The sequence below is a fragment of the Kogia breviceps genome, chromosome 6 (assembly GCF_026419965.1).
Source record: "Kogia breviceps isolate mKogBre1 chromosome 6, mKogBre1 haplotype 1, whole genome shotgun sequence".
Classification (NCBI taxonomy): Eukaryota; Metazoa; Chordata; class Mammalia; order Artiodactyla; family Physeteridae; genus Kogia; species Kogia breviceps.
In genome coordinates this window covers 37,745,974-37,763,058 of record NC_081315.1, presented here as the reverse complement: position 1 = coordinate 37,763,058, position 17,085 = coordinate 37,745,974, and the positions used below count along the sequence as shown (strand labels likewise).

The 17,085-nt window shown below is 33.2% G+C and overlaps 1 protein-coding gene across 6 annotated transcripts in view; it reads right to left on the bottom strand.

Annotated features, from left to right (window-relative positions):
- Positions 1-6,660: 6,660 nt before the first annotated feature.
- EPHA5 (EPH receptor A5) overlaps positions 6,661-17,085 on the bottom strand; it is a 317,046-nt gene continuing 306,621 nt past the window's right edge. For all 6 annotated transcript variants that reach the window (XM_059066492.2, XM_059066495.2, XM_059066493.2 and 3 more), the window contains one exon: positions 6,661-11,258. In XM_059066492.2, coding sequence (XP_058922475.1) covers positions 11,153-11,258 — 106 coding nt within the window. In that variant the 3' untranslated portion in view covers positions 6,661-11,152. The remainder of the gene's footprint in view (positions 11,259-17,085) is intronic.

Sequence of the window (17,085 nt, the reverse complement as noted above, 5' to 3'; positions counted from 1 at the left end):
TTTTAGGTAATGTATATTAAGACGGGGTGTGGGGGAGATGAGCCGCTAGTACCACTACTATACCCTTCAATCATTCTCCAGTGCTTTAGCAATAACTCCTAGTAATTTGATTATGTGAATTGCAGAGTCTTGAATGAAACTACCAAGACATTGATGGGACTTCTAGAAGCTGGGGGAATGAAAGTGTAATTTCAAAGCTGTGATTTCCTGTCTTTTAAAAAGTGGAGATCATAACCCCTCCAACCCCCCACCCTTTTTTGAACATATTTTTTTCCTCTCCTTTATTCTGGCGTTCTGGGAAAGTCTCAAGAATTATCCCTTTAATTCTAGAGGTACACAGAAAACAAACCAAATGTGGGATGAAATCTTTGAGGTAAGCATGGAGTTTTATACTTCTAAGCCCAGTTTTCATTTGATAATGTAGATGGATGTCCATGTCTTTTTGAGTCAGCTCTTTGTCAATAAAAATTGTGTTGCTCTTTTTCCGGGAAATGGTTCTTTTCCAGATACAGATTGTAACTGCACTGGACATTTGCATGGACATGAGTATTTTCATATTTGAATAGTCACTGAGATCAGAACTGAGATCCAGGGGCCTACAGACAAGAAGTGAAAACTTGGTCTCTGTTTTTGGTCAAGAGAAATAACCAGGAAAAGAACTTGGCTAGATTTGTTGAAGCTCACCCTCATCCACAGGATAAGCATTCTATATTAGTTCTAATTCTGGGAAGCAGCCACTCAGCAACCCATGCCAGAAATTTTGGACACATTCTTCTCTTTTCCTAAATAAATGACATCAATCCATCCATGTGTCCTACTGATTCTACCTCTTTACTTTTCTTAAAAAATGAATTCCTTCCTTTCTATTAGCAACCCCCCCCCGCCAACACACCACTATGTCCCGGGTTTAAGCATTTCTCATCTACTTCACTTACAATATCTCTACCCTAATTGGTTTTCTTGACTTTCTATACTTGCCTTCTCTAAGGCATCCCCCTGCCCCCACTACAGAATAACACGTGAGACTGTCTGATCAGTGTTATTGAATAGAACTTTCTGCAATGATGGGCATGTTCCATATCTGCAATGTCTCTTAGAATGACTACTAGTCACATGTGAGCACTGGAAATATGGCTAGTGAGATTGAAAAATTATTTAATTTTAATTAATTTAAAATTAAATAGCCACATTTGGCTGGGGATACCCTATTGGAAAATACACCTCTAGCATGTAAACTCCATGAAGAGACCTTTCCTTAGCCATCAGAGATTGAATATTCCTTCTTTCTTGTTCCTAAAACCCCATATGCACATGATGCTTTACTGTTACTTAATTTCTTTTCTGGTATGTCTCACCGATAACTTGTAGCTTCTTGAGGTCATGGATCTTATCCTGGAAATCACAATAAAAATAACAATAACCTCAATAGCAATAATTTGAGACAATTACCACTTACCTCCTCTCCCTATTTTTCTGCTTTAGTAACCCAAAAGAGTCCACAAATAATTCCATTTTCTTGGAAAAGTCATTGAAAGAAAGCCTTTTTCCTTTATTTCTTGCTCTTCATTATAGGGAAAGATTATGGAAGCTATTGCAGAAAACCTAACTTTCAGTGGACCACATCACGTGTACGAATATGAGGGATCACTTTGCCTCAAAAGTTGGTAAGAAAGAAATACATCTTGACCAGGCTTTGGGGCAACCTTCTAGAGGAAGGATTAATGACTCAGATGCTGTGCCTATGTTGTTCCAAGAACTATGCTGGGTGATAGGGATACAGCAGTCAGCAAAAGAGACTTGATTTCTACTTTTATTGAGCTTATATTCCAGAGGAAAAAAAATAATAAACAAGCAATGAAATAAGCAATATGTTTCAAAAATCAATATATATTTGCAAGGTTCTTTGAGAAAAGTCGGGACATGGTGTGATACTTTTAGACAAGCTGAGTAACCCAACAGACATTTAGTCAGAGACCTTAAGAATAAGAATAATGAGCCATACAAAGTTCTGGGGAAGGAGTGTTCCTGGTATAGGAAACAGCACATGCAATGATCTTGAGGTAGACCGTCACTTGCAGATCTCTGTGTAAAGAACATCGATAGTATGAGGTGACTATTGTCCATATTTATTGCAAATGAAGAGACTGAGGCATAGATATATACACTAACCATCCCAAAGTCACACAGCTAGTAAGTGACAGAGCCAGATTTTGCACTATTCTATAGGATCCCAGAGCCCACGGTCTGGATCTTGATTGTTTAACATAAAAGTGCTTATGTAAAATAGATAGCTAGTGGGAAGCAGCCGCATAGCACAGGGAGATCAGCTCTGTGATTTGTGACCACCTAGAGGGGTGGGATAAGGAGGATGTGGGGGAGGGAGACTCAAGAGGGAAGAGATATGGGAACATATGTATATATATAACTGATTCACTTTGTTGTAAAGCAGAAACTAACACACCATTGTAAAACAGTTATACTCCAATAAAGATGTTAAAAACAAAAGAATAAACAAAAAAAAAGTGCTTAAACGAATGAGAAGATGAATAAATGAGCTTTAGAAAAGGGATCTATATAGACCATTAAAGCTCATCTGATCAGCCAAAATATCAATACTAGTCCAATAATAGGAATGTTATTTAAGGTAAAAACCATGTGAATGATAGCCACTACAGTAATACAGGCATATAATACAGCAGCTGAGGATAAGCTTTGAGTTTAGGTTTAAGACAATAAATTGTGCTTAAAATCCTATTGTGAAAGCAAACCTATTAGATTTCACATATAAATAATTTCTTTCATAGTTAGATGACTCCTTACTATTTTTTTAAAGCCCTTCTCTATGATAATACCATTGTTTTACTTACACAGTAGAATTTGTCTAGTGGTTTGAATAGTTTTCTATTTAGCTCATAAAAAAGTAGAAATCATATGATATTATCTCTAGATTCCACTATATTATGAAGCTATTATCATCAATATATTTTATCCTCTGGCTATGAGATATGAGAATTTCCTAAAAGTAATATCTCAGAAATACTCCTTAAGACTTAATCTTTGGAAAAATAAGTGAAAATAGTAGGAAAGTCCTATTACAAATTGTTTGCTTGCAAATATAAGATGTCACCGACTAGAGATATTCAATCATTACTTTAAGTCATGATTTTAAATATTTTATGGTAAGTAGCCCTTCGAGAATTTAATGAAGATAGTGAGTCCTTTCCTTCCAAATTCCAAGTTTGCAATTTTCCCCAGTTCCCCAAGGCTATCGTCCATAGGCATTAAGTAATGTTAAAAAGGTTAATAACACTTATTTTAAGACCTTTGGTTCTGGGTCATTTCTTCCGAAATATGTACGTAAAATTACCATATGTATTTCCTTTATTTCATTTATTCTCTACTTTTCTGAGTACTATATATATGTACTTCTATTTTTATACTTCTCTTTTTTTCACATAACACATAACATTCTTAATTTAAAGTTTAGCAAAATGTGTGTGTTCAAGTGTGCACGTGCACACATGCGTGTGGAATGTTTTCTTGATTTTCAGTCTTATTTCCAAGTCCCAGCCTTTTTTCCTCAGTCCCTCAGGGTTGATGCATTGTGCTGATGCACTCGTTTCTAATAAGATGCCCACACCATCAACAGCTGCTTGTTACACGTTTCTTTTTTCTCAGAAAAATCTCTGTTCCCCCAGTCTGCTGCCTTCCTTGGCTAAGAATACTTGAAGAGTTCTATAACTTTTAATATCAAATGACACATTCACCAGGGTAATAATTTTTGTTTTCACGTTTTGTTCTGTAACCTCTTAAGTTAGGGCCATATCTTAAGTAATAGAAAATAATGAAATATAATACATATTTCAAAGAGAGTGAATTTGAGTAATTCATTTTTATATGTCTTAGAAACCACCGAACTCCATGCAGCTGCATCATAATTGTGCTATTGCATTCGTATCCAGGAAAAGTAAGCATGAATATGGATGGATCATTATTAAGATACAATGCACTGATACAGATACATCCCAGAGTGGATATCGTCTTGTCATTGCATCCCCACATAACATAGGTTGAGAAAATAATAGCATTCTTATGGTTAACTTGATAAGTGGTCACCCAGATAACAATTCACTCTTAGAATTACCATGTGGTAGTAGTAATAATCCCTACCAGCTAAAAGGGTTCCATGGTCACACATTTGGGGAATCATTGAACTAAATTTAGTTGATGCTTTGTATTTCTAGAATGTTTTGTGAAGCTCTAATAGAGGATAATACAAGCAAAGTTTACAAAACCTATTTGACTTTGACCTTTGGACCACTTTTTTTTTTTTTTTTTTTCATAAAGGACAAGTACCATTTATTTATTGGAAACTGTTTTTCTATATTATGGACAATCAGGACCATGTGCTTTGACAGAACATGAAGGCACGGTTCATGAATAAACATGGGGAACATTCCGCAAATCTTGAGAAAGATCTGTGCTTCACCACAAAAATTAGATCATGATTTCTTGCCCCTTCTTCAGAATTAACAAAGTGAAGGACTCAGAGGTCTGCAATATACCTGCCCTGAAAACACATTTAGGCTGCACTTTCTGAAATACTTTGTTTGAAACTAATACTCATTATAATTGTATTTCACATATTTGTAGGAAAAAAAAGGATGATTGAAAAACTTTGTTGTTTGGTCTGACCTCCATACCTGATATGGTTAGAGCTGTTACTACTCCAAGGAAGATACAGTAAGTCATTTTACTTTATCCTTATATCAGAGTGGAAACCCTCCAAGGCTTATCATTTCATTTAAATGTATAAATTTTTACTTTCTTTAAAAAATATTTTTAGCATAATCCAAGTCAATTTGTTTGGAATACCTTCTCTAAGAGGTATGTCTATTTATTTGTACAAAGGGCCAATCTGATGCTTTCTAAATTTTTCTTTCATGATCCAAAGTTACACTATTTAATAAAATTTTGGATAAAATGTGCTGTATAATGTTTATAACTGTTTGCTCAATGGTGAAAGATTCCTATTAAATCCCCATCATAAAAATGCATAAGTTAAAGTATCAAGGAAAAGGGTCTCTTTGGTTCTGGGTGATATATTTAATTTTCTAGGGTATGTTTCCTACTTAGAGTTATCTTTGACTTTTTCTTATTTTTTTCTACATTTGCTGGTGATACATCTGAGAAACATTTTCAATATGAAACTAATAAAATTTTATAAGTTTTAGATGGAGCTGAGGGTAGAGAAAATTTAAAATATAAATTTTAGATCTCTCCTTTTTTAACTATGTACAAAATTGTATCTTCTGCTGGGAGTATGGAATAAGATATAAGTCGTGTTGAAGGTAAGTAAGTCAGTTTGGGATATGCTGATTTTAAAATGCATACATTACAGCCAATTGGAGAGCTTTAGTAAAAATTTATACACATGGAGTTATATTTTGGGAGAAAGATTGGTGCTGGAGATTCAGTATGGAATGCTATTCCAATATATGTTAATATTGAAGACTTGTGAGTTGATACAACTTCCAAGAGAAAGCATATAGCATGGGATGGGAAGAGTACCCACAATTTCAGTATTTGAAAGGAAGGCAGAATAATAAAGGATAGTGGAAAGGACTGAAAATAAATGGCTAGAAATGTAGGCAAAGCAAGAAAGATTGAGCTCTTGGGTACATGGGTTTGATCTCAAATAAATGTGGGTTTCATCCTACCTTTGAAGAGAAGTCGGACTTTGGGCAATTTCTTGACAGCTTTGAGTCATTGTTTCCTTATCAGTAAAGCAGAGACAATAATAAGTGTAAAAAATTCTAATACAAAATAGTACGTTCTTATTAAATGTTAATTAACTTTTTCACCACCACCCCATCACTCCTACCTGGTCAAAAGTGCCTATGGGATTGCGGGAAAATTCCTTTTATCACAGGATCTTTACCTCTGTAGCAAAGTAAGAGCAAGAATTGTCTACTTGCTGAGAAAGAACTCACAGTCTTTACATGAGAGCATAGCAAATAGCAGACGGTTTCCCTTGTAATAGTGATTTTCTGCATAGACAAAGGGGTTATGGATAATTTCCATAGGCATGGTGATGTCACTTTTTATGAATTAAGTGCAAACAAAATACAAATATGATTCATTTCCTCGAAAACAGCAGACTGTTTGTTATGCTCTTTACAAAAGGAGACCAATATGATACAATACACAGAGAAGAAGAGGGAGTATTTGCAGTTAATGGCATCCCTTCCTGTAAGAATGCAACTCCTCCACACTCTGCCACAAGCAGATGCTTGTTGATAAGAAAGTCATCAGAAAGTCTCTTTTTGCAGACGGTACACACAGTTCTCTGGGGTTTTTTATCGTTTTTTTTTTTTTTTTTCTTTTAAGTAATGTTGCATAACACTGTCACAATTAAACATCTAATTAGGTTTCACATAGTTATGCTCATGTCCAACAATCTCAGTGTCAAACTATAGTTGCAAAAAATATTTGAATGCAAAGATTCGTGAATATGTCTTTGAGGAAAATGGATGCTGATTGCACTTTAAATATTTAGCATAAGAAATTCCAACATGTTTAGCAGAAGGAACTGAAATCATTATACAAAGACCGTAAGCTTGAAGTCTTTTGGGAGAGGGTTAAGCATGACAATCGGAATTAACTGTATTCAAATGTTTTTTTATTTTCTGAAAAAATATAAAATTTCATATCTTACACTACAAAAACATGTACACAAACCAAATCCACATAGAGCTTCAAACAGAGAAAATATACAGAAATGCTAATTCTTCCTTGAATTAATGTTGAGGCAGGGACTTGAGATATCCCAATGCCTAACATAGAATAATGCTATACAGCTGCTTCTGACTTGCCTGAAACTAAAACATTCTAATAAACATATTAACAAATGACTGAGTCTAAGCTTTATTCTCAGACTATTATAAATGAAATTTTTTACACTTTTAAATAATAAATTGTAAAACTATTAGCATCTAAAGATGCACAAACATGTTGACCACTGAAACTTCTACTGTTAAGATAGTCCAGCCTGAATAAATATGACATTCTTTGCCACCTTCAATTTTTTTCATTTATATTTAAAAGAAACAAATAACGTTTGATTCTGATTATTATAAATAGACTCTTTTTTTAAGAACTGGTGTCTTTTCCTAAGCAATAATTATGTGGTCATTCTGAATAAGAACATTCAATCATTTGTGTGTAAAAAGACTTTTTCATAAATCAACAAGAAATGAAAAGAAAGTTCTTATCTATTTCTTCTTTGATACGTTACTATATAATTAACAGCATAATAGAGAAAAATATTCAATGTAACCAGCTGTGCTACAGAGTTGAAAAAATGATGACTTATTCTAGTTATTATTTTCAAATAAAACTAGCACTTTGATTGTTTATTCATTATCATCATCATCTTATTGTACCTACTTTTTATTTATTTTGAGGTTAAACATCTGTCAGGACATAAGCAAAGACAGTTTACTATCATACTTAGCTTTCTTTTTTCTTTATTTTTAGAAAGGACAAAATGAGAAAAGGATCTTAGTCTACTATGCAACATCATACATCTAGTAAATTTCTAACATCTGACTCAAATGGCATTTGCCATCTAATGTACAATTACAGCCAACAAATGTCTTCCACAGGTAAATATCTTGTGCTTTTTGAGAACCCACTTTAAATGGGAGAAAGAATGGTGTTAAAAGAATCTTTAACTTTCACTTGGAGATTAAATAGCAGACATGCAAACACATTAAGTTCTCAATTGATATTAATTTCCATTTTAAACTTGAGATAGGAAACTATTTCTTCACCATTGCACACTGGTTAAAACTCTTACAAACTGAGTTAAGGATGTTTTGTATTGTTTTGGCAACTCTGAAACTAATAATGCTGACCACATTTAAGTTTAGGTAGAATATTGGAATATAATTTTTATAGTAATCCTACAACTTTAGAACACTGACTTGGTGATTATAGCACAAGAAATAAAAGACCATGCACATTCATTTTTTTTAAATGGGAAAATCAAAATTTTTACATTTTTACATACAATTCAACACACAAGAAGAACTGATTATGTCGTTTTTACATGTGAGCAAATGACAAGATTAGAAAACAAATTATGATTGATAAAAGTAGAATTGAGTGACTTCGACAGATATCAGTAAGTTGAGAATTACTCCCTGCTTGTACCTATTTTTCAAAGTTAAACACTGAGAAAGACTTATGCTTTAAAGGTATCGTTACTGATAGTTAAAATAACATTATGTTTAATTTGACAAATCTATCGTATGTACTAAAATTATTGAATCTATATTTTATTTTTGGTTGTCTGGTAGGTGACGATATGAACAAAAAGCATAAGAAATCACACAATCAAGATTTGTCAAACCTTGCCCTGGGTTACTGCCTTGTTGCATTTCACAAAAGCTGCCTCTCTCCTTGTACCACTTCTCACATTTATAGATGAGATTGGCACTTCCCAATTGGTGATATATCCAGTGGTGAACAAATATTTTTGAAGGGAATTCTTTCTTCTTTCTTTGGGGGGGTGCAAGAGTGCATCTTCTAAAATCATATTGACATTCCTTAGAAAGTCTCAACCAAAGTGAGATATGGATGAAAGCTATGTGTTTAACTTTCATCTCAATTTACTTTCCAAAATATACATTAAGGTTGCAAAGGAAGGAAATAAATTTGATCGAAATTAATTTCTAATGTTCTTTTGTGAAAAAGAGAAAGTCTGCATTGTAACTTCAAATTCCAATCACTTAGATATATTCCGTCCTGATATCCCAATCATCTTTGAACACATAAAGCTGGAAAACAATTTAAGTATATTTGTTATGTATAAGTAATTGTGGCTAGTCCATCAACTCTAAAATTTATGGTCATTTCTCTTTTAAATCAATAAATTTATTCTTACTTTGAAGTTTCTCAATTGTTACTTTATCACTTATATTTGGTTGGTTTTACTAAATTCAATAAATGCAACACATCTCCAATTATTTTGTACAAAAGGAATTAGTTTAGTTACTATTTTGTTTCCTGAAAAAAACAAATGCATCTTTCATAATGGTGATGACTCCTTGTCATTTTATGAAAACAAAGTTAAGTCCATCTCTCTCTATTTTGTCCAGAAATTTCACTACTATAGAGTATAATTAAGCATAGTTTGTGTGGACCCATGGTACAGTATAGACCCAGTAAAGAATTATAGCCCTAATTGGACAGGACTCAATATATCATTTGAAATTGCTTAAAACTTCTGTTTTTCCCTATATTCTTTAGCAAAGAGATACTTAAGTAAAAGGTGGGCAGGGTAGAAAGAAGGTACGTCCCCAAAGTTTATTCTTGTATATGCAAACATTTGACTGGAACAGGCGCTTGGGAAAGAGAGAGGGAGTACCAACAATATAATGCTGGTATATTCCCTATGGATGTCACTAATCCAAGCTACTCCAATATAACTATTGCCATCGATAACCACATGTAGGCTGTATTTTGCTTAAATGCTGTGCTCTTTGAATAATCACGGCATTCATGATTTATAAAGTGTAATAATACAAAAAAAACTTGGTTATTTCACCAAAGAGCTCAGTTGTGTTCAAGTTCTAATAAAGTTTCAAATGTCAATCTTCACCAAGTGTGGTATATAGAATGTACACAGGACATATATTTCTTAATAAGGTCAATAAATAACACTTTAGATTGGCTCATCAAAGTAAATTCAGTTCAGTGTAACTGAATCCAAGATGAAATTCCCAAATGAATAAACTGCCATCAACAAATAAAACTGTCAGGTTTTGTCATAGAGAAAATTCTAAAGGGGAAAATATATACATATGTATTTGTCATCATTCCATTGCTGCTTTAGTATCAAAATTTCTTAGAGCTGAGCCACAAGGGAGATGGATACCAAGGATTAACACTTAGGGGTAATGCTTGGTGCTATGTGCGGGATTTAACAACATTAATACAAGTCTGCACAGTTAAGTCCTTCTACATCCTGCTGAAAATGTGTCCTTCGGTGTCAACTTTGCTTGACAAGATATTTTCTGGGACTCAGAAAGGTGAAATTTCTTACAGGGGTGCAAGATTAATGGTTAGAAGAACTGCATTGTCACAGATATCACAAAGTGTTTTTAAAATGCCAAAGGGGATTTAGTCTTTTAGACATTTCCTGTTGGTGAATAAAGAGATTTAGTAGCTTTTAGACACATGAGAGGAAAAAAGACACAAGCTTGTGTTAAATTTTGTTTTACAGCTTCCCTATTTCTCTGATTCCTAATACACTCTGGAACACTTGTTCCTGAATGTTGCTAAAATTAAAACACTATTAACAATGCAAGCAGAATGGTAATACACACATGTGCAAGCCACACACACACAGAGCTCCAACTTAAATTGATTCCTGGGTATATAGCAAATTATACAGTATATTCACATTTATTACCTAGTAGTTTCTAGAAGAACAACTAAAAGTAAATTTTATAACACAGAAAAATAAATATACACCCTGTATTGTACTTGTCCTTGATCAAGCAACATGTTTATACACTAGTTTCCATAACTTAACGCTGTGTAACAGCATTTAAAATTACAAAAGAAGATATCTATTTAGAAATTATCTAACCATATTGCTCTTCAATACACTTATGTAGACAATTAAGACTTGAAGTCTGAAGTAAACTTCAGTAAACTGCAGCTTTTGTTAGCCCACAAATGGCTATAAAACTTTTCCTTTCAAATAGATTCTTGGAAGTTTTGAAAAGGGCTGCCTTCATTCAGTCTATAAAGGTGCTATATATAGTTATATATTTCATGTATAAAATTTTGTAGAAGTAGTGAGAAGGATTTTGTTGTTGTAATATAAGATAATGTTGAACCTCATGTTCCTATTCCATGCAGGTTATATTTGCTTCATTAAAAATGAAGATATTGAGAGGAAGATAAAGATATTTTAGTAAAACACTGATCACAAATTCTGTGGCTGAAACAAATGCTTTCTTAAGGTTTAGAAATCACTGAGTTTTCCCTTTTACCCCCTTTTTTTGTTAAAATAAATCTCAGGGCTTGTTTACAAAGTGCAGAATCATTCACTTGATGAAGTGACAATTAACTGAAGTTACAATGGCACCATCCCGTTGACCAGCTGCACCTTCATTTCTTGAAGGCTGTTCATAATCTTCTTCTGGTGACCAACAAGAGTCACTCCAAGCCGTCTCAAATCCCTGCATGAAGAAAGCACACATTGGATGTATGTATTGATTCAATTTGTAGCACACCTCATTATTTCACGCTGGCAAAGAGGCAAACATTTTGCAGAAACTAATAAGATTACAGTCCCAATTTAGACATACAGGGTCCAGTTTTCAAAAGCAGGCTCTAAAATTGTACCTGAAAATCTGTTTGCAGTCAAAGATATATTTAAAACAAGGAGTGATATATATTTGCCTCCCTTTTTGGACATGATTATTTTAGTGGCACAGAACAGTGAAAAAACAAATTTGCACATGCTTACCAATAAATATTTAAATTAAAGGGTACAATTTCATTGAACGGTTTTGAAAATATGGACCTACAATATGAACAAGCACTTTTTTTTTTGCTAAAAGAAGTGAGCATAAAATATACTTTAAAAAATTTCATAGCTAAGCAGTTGAAGACCGAACTTTTCAAATGACTCAGTCAGCACAATCATCTTCTATAACAGATATCTTTAGGGAATAATCAGCACTACATTGCTCTTATAACACTTACAAATATTTTATTTTTTACTTGGAACCCAAAGTAGAGGAGCTTTCTTCCTTTATCAAATACATCTAGGCTCTATTGGCATTTAGAGCATTCTGAAGATTACACGCTATCAAGCAGTCTTTTCAACCAAGATGCTTTCATACTGTTTCTTTTAAACAAACTTATTATTCAAACGAAAACTACAAATGTTTAGATTCTTAAACTACAAGCATATTATGGAGCTCAATGCCAGTGCTCATGGTTTTTAAATGTTATTTCATAGGATATTCAGGAATTCTATTTTCCCAAAATATGCATTTGGCAAATATAATAATTCAGGTATGTTTGGCAAATAATGTCAATTATTAAAAAATGAGCATTAACAATTCAAGATTTTTAAATGACAAGGGATGTTTGGTATGTTAGACTTTTTAGATAATTACTCTATTTAACACATTATGCTAAAAGTAGAATATTTTTGCATTCAGTAAATGCATCAATTTCAGATTGTCTTAGAATTCTTTAGAACTGGACACAATGATACGAATTATTATATGTAAAATTGAATAGTTTTGGAAGATCAAAGAAATCTCTTAATTATCAGAGGATACAAATTGAATAAATGGGTACTTAACCTCCATATGTATTATTATTGGAAATAATTATTTATCTAAATAATATCTTAGGTGTCTTTTTCTTATGTTTTCTTGATTTCTTATGAGAGTTTTAGCAAATGGCAAATAGCTAAAAAAAAAAAAAAAAAAAAGCAATCACTTGGCTAGATAACACAGCCAGTCTTAGCAGAGCCAGGACTAAAACCAGGAATCTGACACCAAAGTCCATACTCTTAATTTCTCATTTCTCTGAGATATAATTTTGAGCAAAGAACTTTAAATAACAGGTAATTATTTATTCATCTGTAAAATGAGAACTCTGTATATATAACATCAAATATCCAAAATTCTAAAAGAAAGAAGATATCTAATAAAGGAAACCAAACACTTACTTCTTTGACTGAAGCTATGGTAACACAATCTATAGAAGTATACTTCATGGCAACTACAGTTATGGGCTAACTAATACGCTCATGTTTCCACATGTAATTTATGCATCATGAATTGTGAAAACAGGAGAATTCATGGGTGCCCACTACCAAACTTTGGACCTAAGTCAGTAGAAAAGAGTCTAAAATTTCTTAAACTGAAAGCAATCGACCTCTACTAGAGAATGTAAATAATCAGTACTTGAAATAAAGTTTAAAACATGTTTTATCATATGCTTTATAAACCTACAGGTGATTCTGACAAATTCAGATTTGAAAGTACTGATTTAATATATACATATTTAAACTGCACAATTCATATGGCCAACCCAATTAATAGCAATGAGGTTTTGAAAATAGCTATTACAGTTTATTCTGAAAGACCTGAAAAAATTTTACAGGTTTTCCTGCTCAAACAGCGTGGACTTTGCATATACAATACCAAAACCTTAATTTGAAGTGTGTGTCTATGGGGGTGGGGGCATGGGTGTATGCGTGTATGTATTCCATATTCCAACTCTTGGTTATTTTGTCTAACTCTTATGAAATCACTCGTTTGACTTATTTTTGTTTCCCCTGTCTTAATCTGTTATTATATTATATGTAAATATAACCTCATTCTCTGCAAATAACCACAAGAAATACTCTGGTTCAGTGCTTTGGGAATTTAAATTTTTTGTGGCATCTATATCATGCTAAAGAATGAATGTTTTAAGGAATTGTATTGGATTAATACAGTTATAGAGTTTGTGTTTACAGGCAAATAAAACCTGTCCTTCTTCAGAATATTTCATATATCTAGATTTTAAATTAAATTTGTTTGAATTTTCCCAAGCATAAAATTTTATTTAGGGTCATCTTATGATCTGATTATCCCCTAAGATTCATACGGGAGGAAGATCAGACCACTGAAATTCTCTCCTTCTTCCTCTCTCTTCCTCCATCTCACCTCCCACCTCTACCCCTCCTTCCATGGGATAAACGGAATTATGAAAACACAGCATTGAGTTTTACATACTGCCATAAATTATGTGTCTTTAATGGAATGCTGTTGTTTTAAAAATCTGATCTGTCATTTCAAAAGCTGTCAAATTAATGTGCAGAGATTTAGAAAGTAGCATTTATGGGCTTCCCTGGTGGTACAGTGGTTGAGAGTCTGCCTGCCAATGAAGGAGATGCGGGTTCGTGCCCAAGTCCGGGAAGATCCCACATGCCGCGGAGCGGCTGGGCCCCTGAGCCATGGCCGCTGAGCCTGCGCGTCTGGAGCCTGTGCTCCGCAACGGGAGAGGCCGCAGCAGTGAGAGGCCCGCGTAACGCAAAAAAAAAAAAAAAAAAAAAAAAAAAAAAAAAAAAAGTAGCATTTATAATGCATGCAATATACATTTACCTTTATACAATGTGATTTACAGTTTAAAAGTGGGGAGAAATAAGATTATTAAGGCAGTTAAACTTGTTCTCAGCAGCAAAGTAGTTTCTTTAAAATCCCGTTTATTATTTTTCTAATAATACTACAAATGAGAATTAAAAAGGTATTAGAAAAACGTTTCTAGTAAAGATTAAGTAACTTTATTCCAATATTGATAAGTAAATTAAAGTATTTTCTTTTATGTAGTTTTGCTCACACTTTTGTGATTTCCAACAATTTCCATTTTATGCCTTAAAGTACATATTAAATGGTCAATTTAACAGTAATAATGTGAGAGAAATTTGATAAAAACTGAAGTATTTTGCATTTCATGATGAAGGTGCTGCTCTATTTGTAATGATTTTTGAAAAAATAACTTGAAAATGGTTTAAGATGTATTTTACTATTTCATTTTTCTATATAGGAATTTTTGTAGCAAGACAAAGTTTTAGGTGTGTCCCCTTTACAAATATTATACTAATTTTTATCATGACCACGTGTAATCTTAATACCCAAAGCCAATTCTAATGATGATAAACTATATTTCAGCATAGGCCTATGAATCTAAACATGACGAGAATAGTATTGTTACGTAAAAAATGGTTTGGATTTTGTCAATAAAGCATGGTTAGTTTTAAAAACGCTGCAAATATAACGAATTGCCATTGTTGTGACAACATTCCAATCGTTTTTTCAAGTTATTCCATAATATTAAATAATGGAAAACACTGATATTATGGTGCTAAAATGGCAGAATGAAAAGTGGAGAATAACGAGAGGTGTTTAGTTGATATTGGAGCCAGCTCTTGATTATTCAGGATGTAGTTCATCCACTTGTAGAGGAAACATTCCCTTACTTTCTTCTCCCTTCTGCTTTACACACCTTTTAGCCATATCATTGGTACTTAGCCCCACCAACACTGGCTGGATAGGAGAAGGGAGAAGAGAGTTTAATGAATAGTCACTAAATTTCAGTGCTTATTCTTTTTGCCATAGTTTTATTATGCAATTGTATGTTTGGACTGTTTTGGTTCACTTAGAAGAATCCTGATAATCATTATATATGTACTGTACAAGATAAGTATACATAGATTTGGCAAGAAATAACTTAACCATGACCTGGTTATGTTTTTCAACGGTTGAGACCTTGTGAGGGTTACACTAGACGTTTTAGCTTAGTTATGTAGAGCACAGAGGATAGTAAGCACTCCTATGTGTATTTTAGGCATATAATAAATTATGCATAATGATAAGTTAAATTTATTTGAATTAGTGTGCACAAATTTTGGCTCTAGATTTGTGACACTTTCCTTTAAAATATTTTAATATTTTAAGACCCTATTTTAATAAATGATTCTAATAGGAATCTCTTCAGCTTACACACAATTGATATAATATTTAAGTTCATTGGACTTTGCTCATTTTCTGAATAATCAAAAGTTGACAGTACTGGTCTGACAAGAAGTTTAAAAAACAGCTATAATACTGTCCTTAAGTCAAATCTGTGGATTCACTTTGCAACTCACCTCAAGCTCACAATTCCCCCTATCAACCATAACTCACCGCACTTAAACACCATAGTACAGATTGCATAATTACTGCTGCAACAATTGTTCTAATATGAGTACTGTTCACAGAACAGCAAACTTTAGGCACAGAGATCAGCAGACAGAAACATCTACGGTTAAAAGCCACTTTCATTGAACACATTTTAACTCTAAGATCTTGAAATATTTCATTTCTATTCCACATCAAGCCATACATGTATGTGCTGGCAAAAAATAAATAAAAAAATAAATAAAATTAAACCTTTATGAAGGAAATTTTCACCAAAGTATGTGGTTCTGAAAAACTGTAATTGTTTACTCTTCCTTATTCTAAACCCACCATGAGAACAAATTTAATGGCACAAGTTATAGCATATTTTTCTTATGTAGATATATTGGCAGTTTGATCTTTTGCTTTATATTAATTAATTTTAGTTTTTTTTCTAAGCATTTATTACAGGTATGAATATTTCTTCCATTTATCAGTTTCTATTATACTCCGGCAGTAATACTGGCACTAATATTTTATTTTATTATAATATTATACAGGCTACATAAAATTATTGTTTAGATATAGGCAAAGACCATGTATAAAAAAATCATTAAGTATTTGAGTTTGTCTTTACTGATATCCCAGTTCCTTTGCCATAGTCCTTAATAATGACTGACTTTTTTTGGTGAAGGGCAAGCAAAATGCATAGATAATTTTGTTTCTTATATTTCTGACCAAACAAGTAACTGATTACACACTATTTTGTGAGTTATTTAACATAATATTTTGATAAATATGTTCTTACTAATAGGAAAAAAATATGGTCAAAAACACAATAAACAGGACTTTCCTGGTGGTGCAGTGGTTAAGAATCTGCCTGCCAATGCAGGAGACATGGGTTCAATCCCTGGTCTGGGAAGATCCCACATGCTGCAGAGCAACTAAGCTCATGTGCCACAACTACTGAGCCTGCACTCTAGAGCCCTCAAGCCACAACTATTGAGCCCGTGTGCCACAACTACTGAAGCCCATGTGCCTAGATCCCATGCTCCGCAACAAGAGAAGCCACCATAATGAGAAGCCCGCACACCACAACGAAGAGTAGCCCCTGCTCGCCACAACTAGAGAAAGCCCACACACAGCAATGAAGACCCAACTTGGCCAAAAATAACTAAATAAAAAATAAATAAATTTATTTTAAAAAAATCAGTCCTCCAATTCAAATATTTAAAAAAAAACAAACAAAAAACCCCACAATAAACAAGAGGACATGTATTTAAAAGGTGTTGGACTCTCCAATAAATCAGCTTCACTGAGGTTAAGGTTGGCTGGCTCA